The following is a 20,116-nucleotide window of genomic DNA, read 5'->3' as shown; positions in this document are numbered from 1 at the left end:
TGGCAATTCCATTCTCAGTGTATGCGGACTGTAAGTTTCAAGTTTCCACATCAGATTCATGTTGAGCACAGAGAGATGTTCAGCAGATGAATGTGACAACAGAGTTCTGGTGTCAGACTGGTAACAGTGAAGCTCAAACATCCAAGTGATGTGACAATAAGCTAAACACATTTTTGAGTGGCTTTAAACATGCTTTGGCCTAATGTGTCATGTAACCAGTGCATTCTGACCTTCAATAGATGTCTTCCAGTTCTGGATTTGCTAAAGGTTAGAGGTGAAGTGCCATGCTCAAGAGCATCCTGGTAGCATTAGTTAAAGGAATTATATTTTTTTTTCACTTTCTTATATAAATTATAGAATTGCACCCTGTTCCTGTTTGGAACACCTCTCAATATAATGTAGACGAATACAGCACCGCATTTCACTGTGACCTCAACAATAAACCTTGTTTTGTCAACATAAAATTGCGCATTATACACTTTGAAAAGTTAGAATTTATGAATTGGTTGTGTACCTGATATAGTGGCCTCTGAGTGTATATATGGTCAAATGTGCAGATGGTACTTACAACTAAATGATGTCATCAGAAACGTCCCGGATGGAAGTGGTCTATTGATAGTGAATGAGAGAGGAGCGTTTGTGCGAAACGGGGATGGACGCCAGACGTTGCCTATAATAGGCTACATCTCTTTTGAAAGGAAAATGACTGTATGCACGAGAGCGTGACAGGAACAATTAAAAAAATAATAGTAATACAACCGGAGAAATAACACGGGCTGTTTGAAGTTTGCTTTAAAAAGCAATGGCATGTTTTACATAGACAAAAAAAATCCCACCACTTGTACCATGAGTAGATCTGACTTTGACATTTTATTTTGAAGGATTCGCCATACTAGCTCGAGCTTCACGCACAATACCTGTAGGCTATATGTGCAATTGTGTGATGGCTAAATCAGATAAAAATATACCCTGTCCCAGCCCATTCAGCAGCCAATCAAACCTCACTCGTCTGATGAAAAGAAAAGCCCATTAAGAAACGTTTCCATCCATGAAGGGAACAAAGAGTGGACTGTGGCTTGGAGAAGCCCGCTGTTGTTTTTAGCTGCACAGTAACCCCCTGCACCCCCGCCCCGTCTCTGCCGCCTCCTTTTCATTTGCTGCTTCTTTTTCATCCCGCCTGTGTGCGCCGCATCCATACCAAGATCCTCCGACTTATTCACCACATGTCGCTCCGCCGCTTTCACCGGGTTTAATTACATAATTTGCCCCATATCGCGTCTGACTGACAGCTGATCGGCGCTTTAAGGGTGAGTAATCCTGTAATCGATCGGGTTTATGGGTGATTTGTACCTCACACATCCAATAATTAGACTATTATTCTGTGTCGAGCAGACGGTTTATTGTGGGAAAATGATGTGATAGCCTTGAACTCAGAGCACAGATTTAGGCTACCAACTCCTTATTATCCGTATATGTGGCATGTTTTATTTATTCTGGTGTCACATTTTTTTGGCCGTCAGCTGAGCATCCTTTCGCCTTCTCGTCTCAAGCTGCCTCAGTGTGAGAATGTTCTGGAAACAACCCGCCTGAAGGGATTTTATTTTGTAGTGAATTATTTAGGCTTTCAGCCTCACGTGTTAACAAAGTATGCCATAAAACAGGTAATGCATGTGTCTCTTTAAAATGTTTAAAGGGTTTAAAGTTTAAAGACTGGCTCCGTGTGTGTATGTGTGTGCGTGCAGGGTAGTTGACGTGCCTGCCATGCTGATGCAGGGGAGTACAGACAGCCACAGTGCCCTGGTTTCACAGGGAGGTGCTTCTGCCCTTTTGTCTGTTTTTTCAAAGCTTCTCCAGCTCTTCTCCTTCCTCCAATCCAGTCTGCAACCTGACTTTTTTTTTTTTTAAAGCAGTTATTAAATCTTTTTATCAACTCATTTGTCACAGAAGCACTGCACAGTGTAGACCCATTGAAGGAGTCCACTTTGTTGGCTTACTCTTGGCCTAACAAGAGGGGCGATGAAAGAGGAGCTCAATCAGTCAAGTTGCTGAATTATTTATAGGCTACATATTAATGCCTTGTCATCAGTCGTGGTATGATCCGTCTGCTCCTCTGTGCCACAGTGATGACGGACGTGTGTTAATCATCACTGCCTCAACACTATGATGCCAGGAGGGTAAAAGCCCCAACTCATCAGCCATTTGCAGGATAATTTTGCTAAATGAGCTTATAAACGGGAGAGATTAAAGGCACCCCTGCCTTCATGCTGAGGACCTTTGAACCCTTGCACTATTTGGACATGGTCTCTAATGTAGCTTTCTCTAATCCTCCATTTGGTATGGAAAATGTGCTTTTCCAAAGAATAACAGTAGAGTCATAAGGTCTTTTCAAGGATGTAAGAAAGCTACCTCACAATTGCTAACTCATTACTTATTCATAAAGTGTTGCTAAATGTTAACAAGAAATGACACACTGCAGTACAAGAATTACATGACAGAAAAAAAACTGCTATTAATGTAAATTTCTGTAATGCAGTCTGAAACACAGTATTATCAATTACATTTGCAACTCTTTATACTCTATATTATTTTAATTTTAGTGTATTTAAATTCATTTGACATGAGATGGAAGAGATTGTAGTTCTTAATGTAATGATAGCAAAGATGCAGGAGTGGCAGGTGACCGGACGACGTCAAACTAAGACAATAAATCCCTACTTTATTTTAATAAAATCACCCAGAGTCAAACATAAGAACTAGACCTGTAAGCAGGTCTAACTTAGGCCTCATCCACACTACTAAATTTTTGTTTTAAAACGGGGACCTTTTGTTACGTTTGCACCTCCTGTCCAGACTAAAATGGCGAAAACGAAGACTTAAAACAGAGAAGTTTGAAAACGCTACTGATCCCATTTTTCGTTTTAAAACTCCGGAGAGCGTTTAAGTGTGGATGTGCAAAACAATGACGCAGACGCTCACGTTTGGCTCTCTGAGTGGGTCTTAGAAGTCATGCAAAGCAGAAACACAATGCTACTGAGAGAGTTTTTGACTTGGTATTTTTATAAAAAGATTTTGTACTGTGCAAATAACACTTATAGCCTGCACTTGTACTGTGCATGTCACCATATTAGCCTACTTTGCAACAACTCCCAGTCTGTTTTCTGCCGCCACAGCCGCTTTTAACTCTGTGTTACATTCAGTAACAGTCCCAGCTCGATATTGGTCCATGCAAAATAAAATCTGGTTTGGTTCTTTGTCTCTATTTCTTTATTTTTTGCCAAATCTTCTGTAACTACAGAATAGACCATCTGCTTCATGTTTACGTGAACGGTCACTAAATGTGTGTTTTCAGTTGTTTTAATGTAGATGGAGATCAACTCTGATACAGCTAAAAGACTGTGGCGTTTTAGCATCCTGACAATAAACTGTCATTTTTTCTTGATCACAGATCTGTAAGGTTGAGGAAGCTAAACTTCTCTGCTCCAGGTGAGGCTCGAACTCACAACCTCGGCATCACTCTACAGGATACTGTCTTATAAGTACCGCGCGCTGACCGATTGCGCCACTGGAGCCTGATGCTGTAGGTCTGAAATTTCCATTTGCACAGTATGATATTAATTTTTTATGTAAATAATCTGAATTTAATGAACATGGCATTAGAACAGTGCTTTCCCTATCCTATCAGTGAATGATGACAAATCCAAACCAAAATAAAAGCACAAATTTTATGAATAAAAGGAACCATAAACTATACCACCATCGAAATAGTGGATTAACAGCACATCGTCCAATGAGTATCAAGATTTTAGCAATACCTCAAGGTCAAAATACTCCTGCATTTGTCATTGACTTAAGTAGTAGTACTATAATAGCATAACATGGAAGCAGTCAAGCAAAGCACGAGAACCTCAAAACTTTACCTAAATATACTTAATATACCACTGATGCTAAACATCACTGACAGTAAACCTATAATTTAAGAAGATGAAAAACTACAGAGGGACTAAACAAGAACAGGCTCAATATGTGTAGGTAGATTGTATAAAGCGAGCTTCAGGTGCAAACAAACACAGGAAATCTGATCAAGGACTACACTCATAATTCATCAAGGTATGGATGGGGGTTGAACCCATGATCTTTGGTTTACCAGACCAAAGCCTTACCACTTAGCCACCACTGCAAAACTTTACCAAATTATACTTAATATACCACTGATGCGAACCATCACTGACAGCATTACCACTAAAAGCCTTACCACTTGGCCACCACACCTACATCTAAGGAGCTGTATGACATCCTCCACCACAGCTTAACACACAGAGGACACACTGTGGTTAGTGCTTGTCACAAAGCAAGAAGGAGTGTAGAGTTTACACAGGCTCTCTGTTCACCCATCATTTTACTCAAAAAGACAATATAGCACTGAGTATTCCTTAACCTCTGTGAAGAGCTGCAATTCACATTCTGACAAAATCACGTAAATTATGCTTTTTCTTCAAGCACATACAGATTGGTTTTTTCACCCTGTAACATCAGTACAGACCACACTTGTACGTTAATCTGCTCTTTTGTGAGGCCCCATCCACACTACTGCGTTTTCTTTTTAAAACGGGGACCTTTTGTTACGTTTGCAACTCCTGTCCAGACTAAAACGGCAAAAACGAAGACCTAAAACGGAGGAGTTTGAAAACGCTACCGATCACGTTTTTTGTTTTAAAACTCCGGACAGCGTTTTAGTGTGGACGTGCAAAAACGGAGGACTTTAGAAACAATGACGCAGACGCTCACGTTTGGCTCTCTGAGTGGGTCTCAGAAGTCATGCAAAGCAGAAACATAATGCTACTGAGAGAGTTTTTGAATTGGTACGCAGCTAAAACACTGCAGCGTTTTAGCATCCTGACAATAAACTGTCATTTTTTCTTGATCACAGATCTGTAATGTTGAGAAAGCTAAACTTCTCTGCTCCAGATGAGGCTCGAACTCACAACCTCGGCATCACTCTGCAGGATACTGTCTTATAAGTACCGTGCGCTGACCGATTGCGCCACTGGAGCCTGAAGCTGTAGGTCTGAAATTTCCATTTGCACAGTATGATATTAATTTTTTATGTAAATTATCTGAATTTAATGAACAACCCTGTGGCATTAGAACAGTGCTTGCCCTATCCTATCAGTGAATGATGACAAATCCAAACCAAAATAAAAGCACAAATTTTATGAATAAAAGGAACCATAAACTATACCACCATCGAAATAGTGGACTAACAGCACATCGTCCAATGAGTATCAAGATTTTAGCAATACCTCAAGGTCAAAATACTCCTGCATTTGTCATTGACTTAAGTAGTAGTACTATAATAGCATAACATGGAAGCAGTCAAGCAAAGCACAAGAACCTCAAAACTTTACTTAAATATACTTAATATACCACTGATGCTAAACATCACTGACAGCATTACCACTAAAAGCCTTACCACTTGGCCACCACACCTACATCTAAGGAGCTGTATGACATCCTCCACCACAGCTTAACACACAGAGGACACTGTGGTTAGTGCTTGTCACAAAGCAAGGAGGAGTGTAGAGTTTAAACAGGCTCTCTGTTCACCCATCATTTTACACAAAAAGACAATATAGCACTGAGTATTCCTTAACCTCTGTGAAGAAAACAAAATCACGTAAATTATGCTTTTTCTTCAAGCACATAGAGATTGTTTTTTTCACCTTGTAACATCAGTACAGACCACACTTGTATGTTAATCTGCTCCTTTGTGAAAACCTGTTACTGAGGCCCCATCCACACTACTGCGTTTTGTTTTAAAACGGGGACCTTTTGTTACGTTTGCACCTCCTGTCCAGACTAAAACGGTGAAAACGAAGACCTAAAACGGAGGAGTTTGAAAACGCTACCGATCCCGTTTTTCGTTTTAAGACTCGGGAAAGCGTTTTAGTGTGGACGTGCAAAAATGGAGGACTTTTGAAACAATGACGCAGACGCTCATGCTTGGCTCTCTGAGTGGGTCATGCAAGTCATGCAATGATTGACCTAGATTAATTGGTAAAGTTGTTTACTAGCAGTATTTGCAGTACAAGCAATATTTTAGTGGTTTCAGATAATGTACTGTTGCAGTAACAACTCTGGGACAAAAGCCCAAGTCACCATGACTAGCTCTCAGATAGTGTCTATAATATGCTTCTGGAATTTGTATATTTCATAAAGTAAAGAAAACAATTCTACCGTGTACAGCTAACCATTTATTTGCATTTTTTCTAGAATAAATCCTCTGTTTTAAGTTTTTCTCAAGAAGAAATTCCATAAATACTTTTAAACTATTGAACTGTCCATAATTGTAATGGACTACTGTTTTTGTTTTCTTTAGTATATCTAACTAATTTTTGAAAAGAGAGAGGAGAACACAAACATTACAATGACAGTTACCATCAGCAGCCTCCATCAGCCCAGCAGGCGGAGGCTGGACCAATGAGGAGGCACCCGGGAGAGGGTTAGGTGTTGACACCCACACACACACCTTTCATACTTGTGAACGCCTGCGACCCCCCGGTGTCCGACGTAAAAGACAGCTTCCATCACACACACACACACACACTATATTTAGACTGACAGCGAGAGAGCAGAGTGTGATATTGAATGGAGCCGGTGGGATTCACTCTGGCACACATCGAATTCATCAGTCTTTGTCAAAAAATTCAGCCTGCAGATGTTACATCAATACTAAGATTCACTGGGAGGTGGCTGCTGCTAACCCCAATAACACATCCACCAGGTTTCAGTGTAGGCTTTTAACAATGCCCCCGTAGCCCTTATGTTTGTAGTGAATGTCAAAATGATGAACACACATCACAACTCCTAGTTACAAAATGATAATTGGGTTTGTGTCATGGCACATGGGACCGAGCTCATTCATCCTAAAATGACAGAGCAGTAGCCTAATGAACGTCAGTCTTGTGCAAGTGGGGATTTTAATATAATAGAGTGTGATGAGCTGAGCCGTGTCGAGGCCCTCCGAGGCTGGATTGTTATTTACATCATCTTGGGACCTTTTCAGAGCCAGCAACATCACAGTCTGGCAATCAAATCAAATTGCTTTGTTGTTGTCATTTTTCTCACAGCAGCTTCCAGCTGTTGTTATTTTCACAACAAACAAAAATATTGGTAAAAAATCAGCTATTGGTCATTTTCATACCCAATATCTGGGTCTGTTGCTTTGTGATTCATTTCTTCTGATAGTACCAATGTGACAATATGTGATCCATCCCCACACAGCTGCAAAATCACTGAGCATGGGAATCTTTCTAGACTTACTATTAAGCAGCACCAACATTCAACATTTATACAGAGAAAGTCCATTGTTTAAGGGGCACATAGAATATCTACTCAGACAAAGGTCTCAAAGGACCAGAAAGTAAAGAAGTGTGATTATCAATTAGGGGTCCACAATGTATTGGTCACCTTTTCAGTACTGGGCAATAATTTCTTAAAAATGTGTCATCCTTATCCAACAAAATGTCGTCTATGATTGATGAAGTGTGACCACCTATATATATGTCTGGATATATTTCCAAAACGTATAGAATTACAATATGTCAAAATATGGTTGTGTGCAGTCAAATCTTAATTTGCATATAGTAAAACAAGTCTGATTTAGCAACTTAATATATACACGCATAGTGAAATAATATCTGTCAAACAATGTAGTAATCAGGAAAAATTATGTTAATCTACAAAGATAACTAAATCTATATCAAATCGAACTGTGTATTGTGTAACACACTCGAACATCAATTGACCTACCACGCAATGTTAACGAAAGTTACAAATAATCTGTGTATCCGCTCTGTGATTCGGGATCCACTCCAAAGTGTAATGGGTTCTTCCATTGCCCATGTTACACACCTTTCTCCAAGTTTCATGAACATTAGGGCAGTTTGTTTTCCGTATTTCAGAATTCTTTTATATTCCCAAAACCTTCAGCTGAGGCAACAGTGAGTCAGCATCTTACAGGAGAGCTTTAAGGATCCACCAATAATGCAACAACAACAATGATTGAAAATGCCTTAATTGTAATATTTTTTCAGGTATAGTGATTTATTTATCACTTTGAGTTAATGCAGACATTTGGAAAACAGGGCAGTCGCGAGTCAAGACAGGTACTAATAAATCACTGTTTTTAGACAACAAGCCCACAGTCCCAGTGTAACGCATCAACTTTGCAGTGGAAACCTGCAAAGTTGATGTAAACCAATAATATGAATCATATCTGTATCAGTACAGGACAAAATCACCTTGAAAATGATGATTTGGTTACTGGATATATTTTTTTGTTATCAATTGGAAAAGCTTCTCCTGCTGCTATTGTATTGTTTAGAAAAACAAGAAATGAAATTAGACAATAGGCTGTTTGAGGGAGAGTACAACCCAAAAATAAATGTCTGCAATTTAACACAAAATATTTGAAAGTCACAAAACTTCCAACTTGGGCTTTTTTTTATATCTTTATCAATGTTTGATATTTAATAAAACCTTTCTTTACCTTACCTCCCTTGCTCCTTTTTTTGCAGAGAACTGTTGCTCCACTCCTCCACCCATACGGCCTCCTCTCTGAACACCTCCACACCCTCACACGTACTCTTTGCCATGCAGGAGGTGTAACCCTCCATCCTCTTCTTCTTTTGTGCACCATCGGAGGAGACATAAAACAGAAGAAAAACAGAAATCCCAACCTGTAACCAGTCAAGATGTCAGACCCTGATCCCTCCTCACCGGCAGATGCACCGCTGCCACTCACCTCCCCCCCGAACACCCCTGCAGCTCTCCTTCCCCTTCCTGAGGGAGGGCAGTCGGGTTTGGGAGAGAGAGAGGAAACCGCCTCAGCCGGGAGAGCTGCCCAGCCCGCTGCCCACCAAACGCACCCGCACATACTCAGCGTGAGTGGGACAGTTGCAAGTCCCGTTGTGTCTTATCATGTTATTACATTACCTCCTTTTAATTGTGCATTATATTTGTTTTAATAATGGTCAATTAATGATTTACAATTGCTTTAATCCTCAGTAATACATTTTATAATTTATAAATAATACAGGCCTTTGGTTTATCAAGAATTTTAGGCCACAACATGAGTTTAGAAATGTTCTGCATTATTATGTTTATAATATAAACAGATTATAAATTAAGTCATTAATTCATTATTTGGTTAAAGAGATACAAAAGCTTAAAAATAATGTCTCAAAATAATAATGATTGTAATGATTTATAATACATTGACCCTCTCTCTCTCCCTCTGTTTCTGTTCCCTATGTCTTCCTTTCCCTGCAGGACAGTGCGAGCTAAATCAGGTCCAGTATTCAAAGGGGTGTGTAAAAACTTCTCCAGGTCTCAGGGTCATGGATTCATACGCCCCTCTCGCGGAGGAGAGGACATCTTTGTCCACATCTCTGAGTGAGTGGATTTGTTTAGTTTTACACTGGCAGGGGTTTCATGTGTTTTGGTTAAGTTGACCTTCAGTGCATGGTCTTAGTATATTGTTTGGACTATGGAGAATGCAATGCAAGAACTTTTAACTCACTATTTAACATAGCATGACATTTTTTGCAGGGATTTGAGAATTTGCAGCACATTGATCACCATTAGAGCTTCATTAATAAAATTAAATGATGGTGTTAGACAAACGGTTATTTGAAGACTTTTTCCATCTACATTTTATTACAAATCAGTAATGGCGTTGAAACTATTCACATATGGACTATTTTTCCTTTGTAGACTAGTATGTCCAGTGCTGCAGGATTAAAATCAAACGAGAAGACAACTAATGGACTGGAATGTATTTCACCAATATTAAAGGGGCAATCAACTAATTTTACACATTGAGATGAGTTTAGTATTCATGGGGAGTACCACTCAACTTCTGAAAACAGTTGTATAATGTCCTCTGTGGCTCTGGAGGGACGTTTCCAAAGTTTGAAAACATAACCCGAGATTATGTGATAGTGACGTCTTTAGGGTTATCTCAGTGTTGTCCTAGAGACTACACATTTAAAATACAGACTGGGAGTGTGGGGTTCGAAAGACATGGGCTTTTATCAGGCAAGGACGGTCTGCAATTGCATTATGGGAAGTGTCGGAGTTGACCCAAACCAGAGACTAACAGAATTTCAAATCTGTCTCTAGTAAGTCCCCCAGCTTTATGGGAGTGCAGTGCTAAACTGCTGGCATGAGTGAAAATGGAATTTATTTAACACCTGATGTTAGTTTGTCATTATATCACAGCCATTAAATCAGTTTCATACCTGGAGCGTTACTTAATTCAGTTTCACCAGGCCAAAGTTTGGCCCACTCTTTGGAGAAGAAAAATATAGCTTGACGGAGACACTGCCAACACCAATTTAAAATTCTCATTGCCCATAAATGGACTGATAATCCATTTGAAATTTTGCTTGGGTTTCCTGGACAGCATTGAGGGAGAGTACGTGCCTATGGAAGGGGACGAGGTCACGTACAAGGTGTGCCCCATCCCGCCCAAGAATCAGAAGATCCAGGCTGTCGACGTGGTGATCACCCACCTGAATCCGGGCACCAAGCACGAGACCTGGTCAGGTCAGATCATCAGCTCCTAGACCAGCGCAAAGGCAAAGGGGGATTTGGATTTAATCTTAAATGTAATGTTTTCAGGGTGTGAGGTTTGGGACCAGGTCTTGGGAATAAGGACTGGAGCTTGGTGTAGCATGGGGCTTGGTTGGTTATGGGGGTTTGTGAACATTTGCGTATAACGGTTAGGTTTGGAAATCAAGCTCTGAATGTATTTGGTTGAATGTTTTCCTTTGAAGGTCATTGTTTCATCATTTGGTTTGAATGTTTTATTTTCGGGTTTAAAAGTTTGGGTTTGAAGGTTAGAGTTCAGGGCTTGGCATTAGCATTTTTACTTTGACCTAGAGAATATATTTCAGTTTGGAAATCAGTGGTTCTTAACGAAGCAATGTCTTCAATGAGATAGGATGGTGAAGAGGCCGAATCACATTTTGAGCAAATTTGGCCCAATTTAGCGATATTGGCACTCCATGGGCTCACCACATACGGGAGAATTTAAGGGGCCAGCCTTAATCCCCCTTTTATTTTTACTCATTTTACAACTAAGCAACACACTGAGAACAATGATGTGCCATCACTGCCAAAAGTCATGTGACAAACATCTGATTGAAAAATGTACAATTTAGCCATATTGTGTCTGTTTACAACAGCAGATGGAGATGGTTGCCTCGCATAAGAACATCTAATCAAAAGGAAATGAAAGAAAATTACATTTGTAACAACACTTTCTTTTGTTTATGATCAGGCTTGGCTTAGAAGGAGCAGCTGCTTAGATCTGCTTTCATCTCACTGCCTTCAGAAAATTGAAACATTTTCAAGGTGGTCTGACATACCACAAAACCCTGCTAGTGCATGTCTGCCAAGTGACAGCGAACGCAGTTGCAGTGGAAAATAAGCTTGACAAAGATCCAAATTGCTCTTAATGGCCTCGGCCTCAGGAGCTCTGATGAGCTCTACATATAAGGAATTACTTTCCTTCTTAATATTGTAGCACTACTGTATTTTGTCTACTTGGCAAATGTAGAAATCCAGTATTATTGTAGCCAGCTCCTATGACGGTCTTAAGTTTTGGTGGTAGAGACAGTAGGTGGATGTTGTGTGGGCCTGCCACTGAAAAACCAGGCCAGAGGGTTTGGGGAAGGAAAGCAGAGAAGGAGAAAGGTCAGGGAAAGGGCAGAGGATGGAGTGATTAGCTGTAGATGTAGCCTACTAGAGCACATACAGTTTGATTTGCAATGTTACAAAGCAAGTGTAAGAAAGAACTATGATTAAAGTCAGCAGTTATCAAACTATGGGTTATCAGATAACTTGATAACAAATAAGAATTAGCTTTGGGAAGTACGCTTATTCGCTGTCTTGCAGAGTTAGATGAGAAGATACCACACTTTATATCTGTATGCTAAATATGTTGCTGCAGCCTGCACCCTGTTAGCTTAGTTTAGCGAAAAGACTGCAAACAGGGAAACAGCTAGCCTGACTCTGTCTGAAGGTTACAAAAAGCACCTACCAGCACCTCTAAGACTCAGTAATACACGTTTTATCTCACTTATTTAATCATACAAAAAATGTGTAAATAACAGTCTCTATGCAAAGCTAAACTAACTTGCGGCTAGCTGTACCTTCATATTTAGCGTACAGACATGAGAGTGGTATTGTTCTTTTCATCTAACTCTCTGCAACAAAATGGATAGATAAGTGTATTTCCCAAAATGCTAAACAATTTCTTGAATTCATTCACAAACTTTATCATTAAAAAGATAAAGTTTAAATGGCCGGATTTGTCTCACGTTTCCTATCGCTGTGATAAATGACTCCCTCTTGTGAAATACTGTATTTGCAGCCTTGAGGCTCTTATTTTTCTTAATGTCAATCAAGAAAAATAGAAGGAAAAAAAGGAATCACCCTGTCACATTTTGAAGAGGAGGGTCAAGCTGAGGATGTTTGAACTGCTTATTTTTTAGATAGAAGGTTGAACATGGGGGAGTCCAATAAGTTTCATACAAATGACTGTGAATAAAAAAAAACAGATCAGCAAAAGCTTCCTGATGTAAGTTTAAAAAGACTATTTATTTATTGACTTATTTATTTTCATTTGTAACTATGAGACCATCAGGTTCTTGGTAATTAAAAGCTGCATTTATAAGTATTTGTGCAAATTTAAGCCTATTGCACACCTCACTCTTATGATACTACCCTGTTAATATCCCTTTGCTAACGTCATGACATCACTGACAGGCATAAAAAAAAAACCTTCCGAACACAAGTGTCTAATTTCTGCATAATCCTTGTCTAATTTTTGATAACCATGTGATGTTCAAAATAACAAGCAGTTTTGTTGTTTTGGAAATCAGCATGTTCTGTACCGTTTGTCGTAATTTTTTACGTAGAATGCTTTGATTCTGTTTCATCATGCAGTAACACAGTTGGAGCTGTTACAGAGGTGTTGTCAGGTCTCCTGTGCATCTTTCTCACCATGAGTGTGACTTAACATTATAGTAGCGCATTGTATCTGTTTGGTTTCTTTACTGTGAGAGAAACAGATCTGATTGAGTTCCCAAGCACTTTCATTTTTGTCTAATCACTGTGACACTGTCTTGTCATTAAGATAAAGTTTCAATAAAACATACTACTGTATTCACAGACCTGTGTGGAAAAGTTTTTATAATTTTGATAATATAGGCCTGTTCTGTGCTTGTTTTGAGTTCAGCTCTGCTCTGACTTCCTTCAGCCTTTCCAGTCTTAACTGGTATCAGTACAAAGTGGAATAACTAGGGCGGTTATTTTGAGAGATCTTTGACAAAGTTTTTGCTGAGAACTTTGCCTTCGTGTCTCAGACAGCTGTTTGGGATCTTAGAAAATGTTTATCTGGGTTTGTTTTGGCACAGACTATGTTGTGTCCACGCCTCGCTTTGTGTCACTGGAGTCCATTAGAGGGCACCCCGGCACAAACAATCTGCTAGTTCATTACATAACTCCCTTAAAACACATGGGTCATTGAAAAAAAAAACATGGGTAAAAAAGCAACACACCACATACAAATGCTTAATGCATAATAAGTAGATTTATTTCTATAGCTGTAAGCAGGTCTGAAAGCACTTTATTGAGAAAGATCAATCACAAGCAAGACAGTTTGCAACAAAAACTAACACAAATGAGAGCACAACAGGCCTGATAAACTAAAAAAGTAAATTGGACTGGCTTTCAGCTCCGTGAGAAGAAGCAGAAACAGGCCACCACTGACCTGACCTGGCAACCCAAACACAGCAGACTGGGTTTCTACTTATATCAAGGCCAGCGGTGAATGAAGTATTCGGGTCATTAACATAAGTAAAAGCAGCAATACTGCACTGTGAAAATACCCCATAACTGAAAGTCATTAATTGAAAATTATACTAAAAGTAAAAGTACATAAGTGTGAGAAGCAAAATGTACTTGGAAGTAGTATCATAGGTATCATAAAACAGTAAAATGGCCCAGTCCTGTGGAAAGAAAAAATCTACTGTTGTAACTGGTTAAGGTTTTCAGTTTTTAAAAAAAAATATAACGTTGGGTAGATCCCAATGCGTCAGATGTGTTTAGTGTGTAAAATCTTAATTGTAAAGTTACTATAGCTCTGGAATAAAAGTTATGGAGAAGAAGTATAAAGCAGAATGAAAGAGAAATACTCAAGTGAAGTACAAGTAGCTCAGATTTATACTTAAGTACAGTAGTACAGTAAATGTACTAGTTATATTCTACCACTGATCAACGGAGATATTGTGATAGTAAGTGAAGTATTTTTTGAGTTTTCCTGTTCAGATACTGCTATAAATACATTATGAATTTGTCTCAGGTGGTGATGTACTTGTAAGATCACATTTGTTATATTTTATAGATAAGCCCACCCCCTTTAGTGTTTTAGTCTCTTTTGTGAATTCTTTCTCTTCTCTTTTGTAAATATTATTGCTTTGTGAGAGATACAACAGGGTTAGAGAGTGATATTCAGACTGCAAAGAAAAACATTTATGTAGTTAAAATGTCAAATTTTATTGGTAGAGTTGGTTTCCAAGGTTTATTTATGAGCATCAATGTGGAACAGCACACAAAATCCATCTTGCACAAGTTACATTTGTCTTGTTAACCCAACAAACACATATTAACCCACAAATGACAATGACCAAACAAAAAAACAAAAAGGATGGGCATGGAATAAAATAAAAAAAAGACAATACATAGAACAAAAGAATATGAAAGTAATAGAATAATCACTAAAAATAAATAAAAAGGAAAAAATAATAATAGCAGTAAAATGATAATAGTCAATACCATTTACTCAACTTAGTTTCAAAAAAGGATAGAAAAGGGCCTCACACTTTTTAAAACATATTCACTGACTTTTGGAGTATCAGATTTTTTCAAGTTTTAAGTTTTGATGAATAGGTTTTCAAAAGAATTTCAAATCCTTTTTAAGTCAAAACTGGAATGAACCATAAAGAGCGGAACAAAGACATGGTTGGCTGCAATTAGACTACAGAGAGAGCCTGAAAACCAAGGTTTATCTGAAACATGGGTCCAAATTCACACAGAGTGACTTACAACTGGGTAACCTCTTGGTATGTCAGAGACAAGGGTAAGTGCTGCACTCAAAATGAGACTTGACTGCACACACTAGCCTGCCCAAGCTGGGCTTAAAAATTCCAGATGAAAATACATCCAGTAGGACAAGCAACAGATGGCTGCAGCCAAATAGTAAAATTTGTACTTTGATTAAGCCATGGCCCCAATATGTTTTGGTTGCAAGGAGAGTTTTCCATACTTTAGGATGTTTACCAGTCCATGCATCTGAAGAACTGCTCCAAAAAGGTTCCAATAATTCCAGGCTGGCAGGCTTAGAGAGGTATAAAAGTAAGTCATTAGCACACAACGAAACTTTATCTTAGATTTTGTCTTGCTTTATTACAGTGTTGTTAGTATATACTCTTACTCCTAAGTAATTGACTTTCAGTTTGTTCAGAAGGGAGAAGGTAAAGCTCTGTCTTTATGTATTCTTTGTATAAGTCTTAACAATCTAAACGCAGCGAGAATGAACCCTCATTTAGAGAAACCCACACTCAACCCCTCAGTAAAGAATTACAGACCTGTCTCTCTTTTTCCATTTCAAATTCTTTCATTTCAAAAACAATTGGCGTCCTGTATTTATTCAACTTTTTGCATCTCGACCTGAACAACCTCCTTGACCCCCACCAGTCTGGTTTTGAGCAAGGCACTCAACTGAGACTGCCCTCCTTGCCGTCACTGAGGAACCTCACATTACTAGAGCAGCCTCCTCCTCTGTTGTCATCCTGCTAAACCTTTCAACAGCATTTGACACTGTGAACCACCAGATCCCTCTCTCCACCCTCCAAGAACTGGCAGTCTCATGTTGGTTTCACATACAACTCAATGCAAGCGTTGGGCACGTCACTATCATATACAAAGTCAACGCAAAGATTTGGAGAGACACGATTTCCTGCCAGGTGGTTGCCACGATGCGAAGTATGCAAAGTACGCAAAGTATGCTTTCATGGCCTCCCATACGGTTTTACTGGAGACATCTTTACATTAGTGCTTAAAGATGAACACTTTCTTGCTCTTAAATTCACTCCGTTACATTTTATTAATGACAGTGGGTATATTCTCCAGTTTTTGCAAGTTGCAAGCTGAGGAACAACAGGTGATAGTCTCTCAAGTTTAAGATCTCAAGTTAGAGCGATTCAGTTCTTATCAGGCTTTATCATTACAGCACAGCAATATGTATGAATGTTTGTTATTTGAAATGCTTTATTTCCATGCTTTGGGTTTTTTTTGTTCTAAGCTTATGTAATATACTGAAAAAAGAATAACATTAATATACTTAAAAACCTAACAAGGAAAGAAATGAATTAGCCTGACACACCCTAAAGGTGAGCCTAAAGGTGTGACTGGTTGTTTGTCTATGTATGTGTGGATTGGCAAACTGTCCTGTATGCAGGATAAGCAGTTGACGATGGATGGATGGTACATAATCAACTGGTGGAGACACAGCAGTTAGAAACTTTTAATTTTTAATTTAATATGTAACGCCCCAATTGGGCCAATCATAGTGAAAAGTGGAGACAAATTAACATACCAGAATGTATTGTAACTAAGAAGCAGATTTTATTGATTTATTCTCATTATTTCCTATCACAAAATATCAATTACACAAACATTCTGCATATGAAGCAAAGCACACACACACATACACACTTTTGTTGCCAGGTTCACAGTAGATAGATGAGTAACATTTGTGTCTGGGAAATCTGGTGACACACTGATAGTATTGACTAAGTGTGTGCGTGCGTACAGCAATTGTTCCAAGTAATGAGCTGATAATGAATTTCTGTCTGTGTGTGTGTTTGTGTGGCCTACATGTGGATATAATGGGTAACACCACTGCTCAGACTGTTAGACACCAGAGTTAACTGACCGTAACCATTTAGACATTTAATTAAGGTGATGAGGTTTTACTAATTGAGTGAGGTCACTCAGCAAGATTAATTTTCTTCATTCCCCAGTGGCTGTATTGCAGGGTGTGGAAGTTCGTATGTGGTGCAGATAAACAGTACAAAAAGCCTCAGCGCCTTATCTGTGATGGGTTTTATGGCCGGACCCAACCTTTGCTCTTCTCTTTTCTCTCCTTGCTTTCCTTTTCCTACTGTGTCTTTCAGAAATTTACAAGCTGTCTGCCTGTCTCTGACACACAGGGAAAAATAAACACAGACACACACGCACACATACACATTTGTTCTTCTATCCCAGTGGGGACATCTCACTGACATAATGCATTCCCTAGCCCCTTATATGTCAATGTCAATGATACAAATGTTTCTGCACATGTAAATACTGTTTCATCTCGTGTTGTGCACAGACCTGGCACGTTGTACATATTTGTTGTTGATTGTTGATCGTTGTCAGTTTATATATTTATATGTACACAATATTCTCTTCCGTTGCGTTACTTCTGCACGGCACAGACCCAGAATAATGCACATGTATACAGGTACTGGTCATATAATTAGAATATCATCAAAAAGTAGATTTATTTCAGTAATTCCATTAAAAAAGTGAAACTTGGATATTATATTCATTCGTTACATGCAGACTGATATATTTTAAATGTTTATTTAATTTAATTGTGATGATTAAAACTGACAACTAATGAAAATCCCAAATTCAGTATCTCCGAAAATTAGAATATTACTTAAAGGATTTTTAGAAATGTTGGCTAACTGAAAAGTATGAACATGTACAGCACTCAATACTTAGTTGGGGCTCCTTTTGCCTGAATTACTGCAGCAATGCGGCGTGGCATGGAGTCGATCAGTCTGTGGCACTGCTCAGGTGTTATGAGAGCCCAGGTTGCTCTGATAGTGGCCTTCAGCTCTTCTGCATTGTTGGGTCTGGCGTATCGCATCTTCCTCTTCACAATACCCCATAGATTTTCTATAGGGTTAAGGTCAGGAGAGTTTGCTGGCCAATTAAGAACAGGGATACCGTGGTCCTTAAACCAGGTACTGGTACCTTTGGCACTGTGTGCAGGTGCCAAATCCTGTTGGAAAATGAAATCTGCATCTCCATAAAGTTGGTCAGCAGCAGGAAGCATGAAGTGCTCTAAAACTTCCTGGTAGATGGCTGCGTTGACCTTGGACCTCAGAAAACACAGTGGACCAACACCAGCAGATGACATGGCACCCCAAACCATCACTGACTGTGGAAACTTTACACTGGACTTCAAGCAACGTGGATTCTGTGCCTCTCCTCTCTTCCTCCAGACTCTGGGACCTTGATTTCCAAAGGCAACCACTCAGCAGCAGTCCTGTCCTTTTTGTCTTTAGCCCAGGCGAGATGCTTCTGACGCTGTGTCTTGTTCAAGAGTGGCTTGACACAAGGAATGCGACAGCTGAAACCCATGTCTTGCATACGTCTGTGCGTGGTGGTTCTTGAAGCACTGACTCCAGCTGCAGTCCACTCTTTGTGAATCTCCCCCACATTTTTGAATGGGTTTTGTTTCACAATCCTCTCCAGGGTGCGGTTATCCCTATTGCTTGTACACTTTTTTCTACCACATCTTTTCCTTCCCTTCGCCTCTCTATTAATGTGCTTGGACACAGAGCTCTGTGAACAGCCAGCCTCTTTAGCAATGACCTTTTGTGTAATGTATACATTATACAAGTTTCACTTTTTGAATGGAATTACCGAAATAAATCAACTTTTTGATGATATTCTAATTATATGACCAGGACCTGTATATCTGCAATGTTGTTCTTCCATTCCATATTTATATATTTCTACATTTATTTATGTTGACTGTATGTTTGTCTACGTGTAGCACCTTATCACCACAGCAATATTCCTCGTATGTGTAAAACACTACTTGGCAATAAAGCTCCTTCTGATTCTGATTCTTACCCTAACCTTAACCATCACAACCACATGCCTAACCTTAACCCATACCCTACCCCTAACCTTAACCTAATTGTAACCTGAACCCTAAAACCAAGTCTTAACCCTCAAAAAGCATTTGCAGAATGGACACAGCTTTAGTACTGGTTATTTTATGCATTTATTTCATCATAAATGACCAATAATTTTTTTATGCATTTTAAGCTTACATCAGAAAGTTTATGTTTCCAATGATTCCAATTTACCTTTAACCTCATCCTGGATCTGTAGTAGGAGATTAAAAGTCATTAGACTTTCTGAGCACTCCTTGTCGCTCTCATCAAATAAACAACTGGGGACGTTACTTCAAAAATAGTTTTCAGGTTAATTAATATCAGGACAGTAATACCTTCTGCCTATGTAGGGAAGGCTACTTTTCCAGCCTGCTTGCACAAACACTGGAAGCAAGGGGAAACAGCTAGTCTCCGCCAAAAGATGAAAAATATATCTCTCAATTAGCTCAACATTTTATATTGTATTATACGTAAATATCTTTCGACATTGTTATCTTGTTAACTGGACACATATACATTCACATACAGTCTGGCTTTGTTTAAACTTACAAAAGTGTGCAAAGATGCTGCACAATCACTAGGCCCAGCAGTTTACAGTCACTAAACAGCTTTCATACACTACCGCCACACACTGAATGCACAGAGATGAAATTAATACACAGGATTCGTTCCAGATACTTTTCCAGAAGTTACATGTGTGCGTGTATTACCCTGCTTTTGAAGGTCAGCGCAGCTTATTTTAGGCCTAAATTACACTGATATGAGTGGCATCAACACTGAATAATCTTTCTCTACATTTCCTTTAAAATGTTCATCTCTTGTCTTGTGAAATTTGTATTTATTACCAACAGGTTTGCAACCATCTGAAATTTGTCTCAAGTTTGTAATTCATGCAGACATTGGCACCACAACAGTGAGAATGTTATATGGCACCGCCTCTGTGTCTCTACAGGTTGTATATTAACAACTTGATATTTGGAAAGGACAGGTGAGTGGCCGCTTAGAGAAAAAGAGGGAGTGTG

At 39.1% G+C, this 20,116-nt stretch overlaps 1 protein-coding gene and 2 non-coding genes across 3 annotated transcripts; 1 reads left to right on the top strand and 2 right to left on the bottom strand.

Annotated features, from left to right (window-relative positions):
- The first annotated feature begins 1,090 nt into the window (after window positions 1-1,090).
- csdc2a (cold shock domain containing C2, RNA binding a) lies at window positions 1,091-13,239 on the top strand. Its single transcript, XM_038736387.1, is given in 6 exon segments — window positions 1,091-1,307; window positions 3,446-3,577; window positions 8,577-8,807; window positions 8,809-8,942; window positions 9,331-9,453; window positions 10,466-13,239. Coding segments are annotated over 4 exon segments (474 nt in total). The 5' UTR covers window positions 1,091-1,307; window positions 3,446-3,577; window positions 8,577-8,753; the 3' UTR covers window positions 10,629-13,239.
- On the bottom strand, window positions 3,476-3,569 carry trnai-uau. Its single transcript has 2 exons — window positions 3,532-3,569; window positions 3,476-3,511 (listed from the first exon to the last, which is right to left on the bottom strand). It is a non-coding gene; the product is annotated as a tRNA-Ile (tRNA).
- trnai-uau lies at window positions 4,958-5,051 on the bottom strand. Its single transcript has 2 exons — window positions 5,014-5,051; window positions 4,958-4,993 (listed from the first exon to the last, which is right to left on the bottom strand). It is a non-coding gene; the product is annotated as a tRNA-Ile (tRNA).
- Window positions 13,240-20,116: the final 6,877 nt, after the last annotated feature.

Source organism: Micropterus salmoides, unplaced genomic scaffold (genome assembly GCF_014851395.1).
Source record: "Micropterus salmoides isolate LMB-PRFRI ecotype aquatic unplaced genomic scaffold, ASM1485139v1 Ms_hic_scaffold_21, whole genome shotgun sequence".
In the NCBI taxonomy this organism is placed as follows: domain Eukaryota; kingdom Metazoa; phylum Chordata; class Actinopteri; order Centrarchiformes; family Centrarchidae; genus Micropterus; species Micropterus salmoides.
Note: the sequence above shows the minus strand (reverse complement) of the source record. Positions and strands in the feature narration are given on the sequence as shown.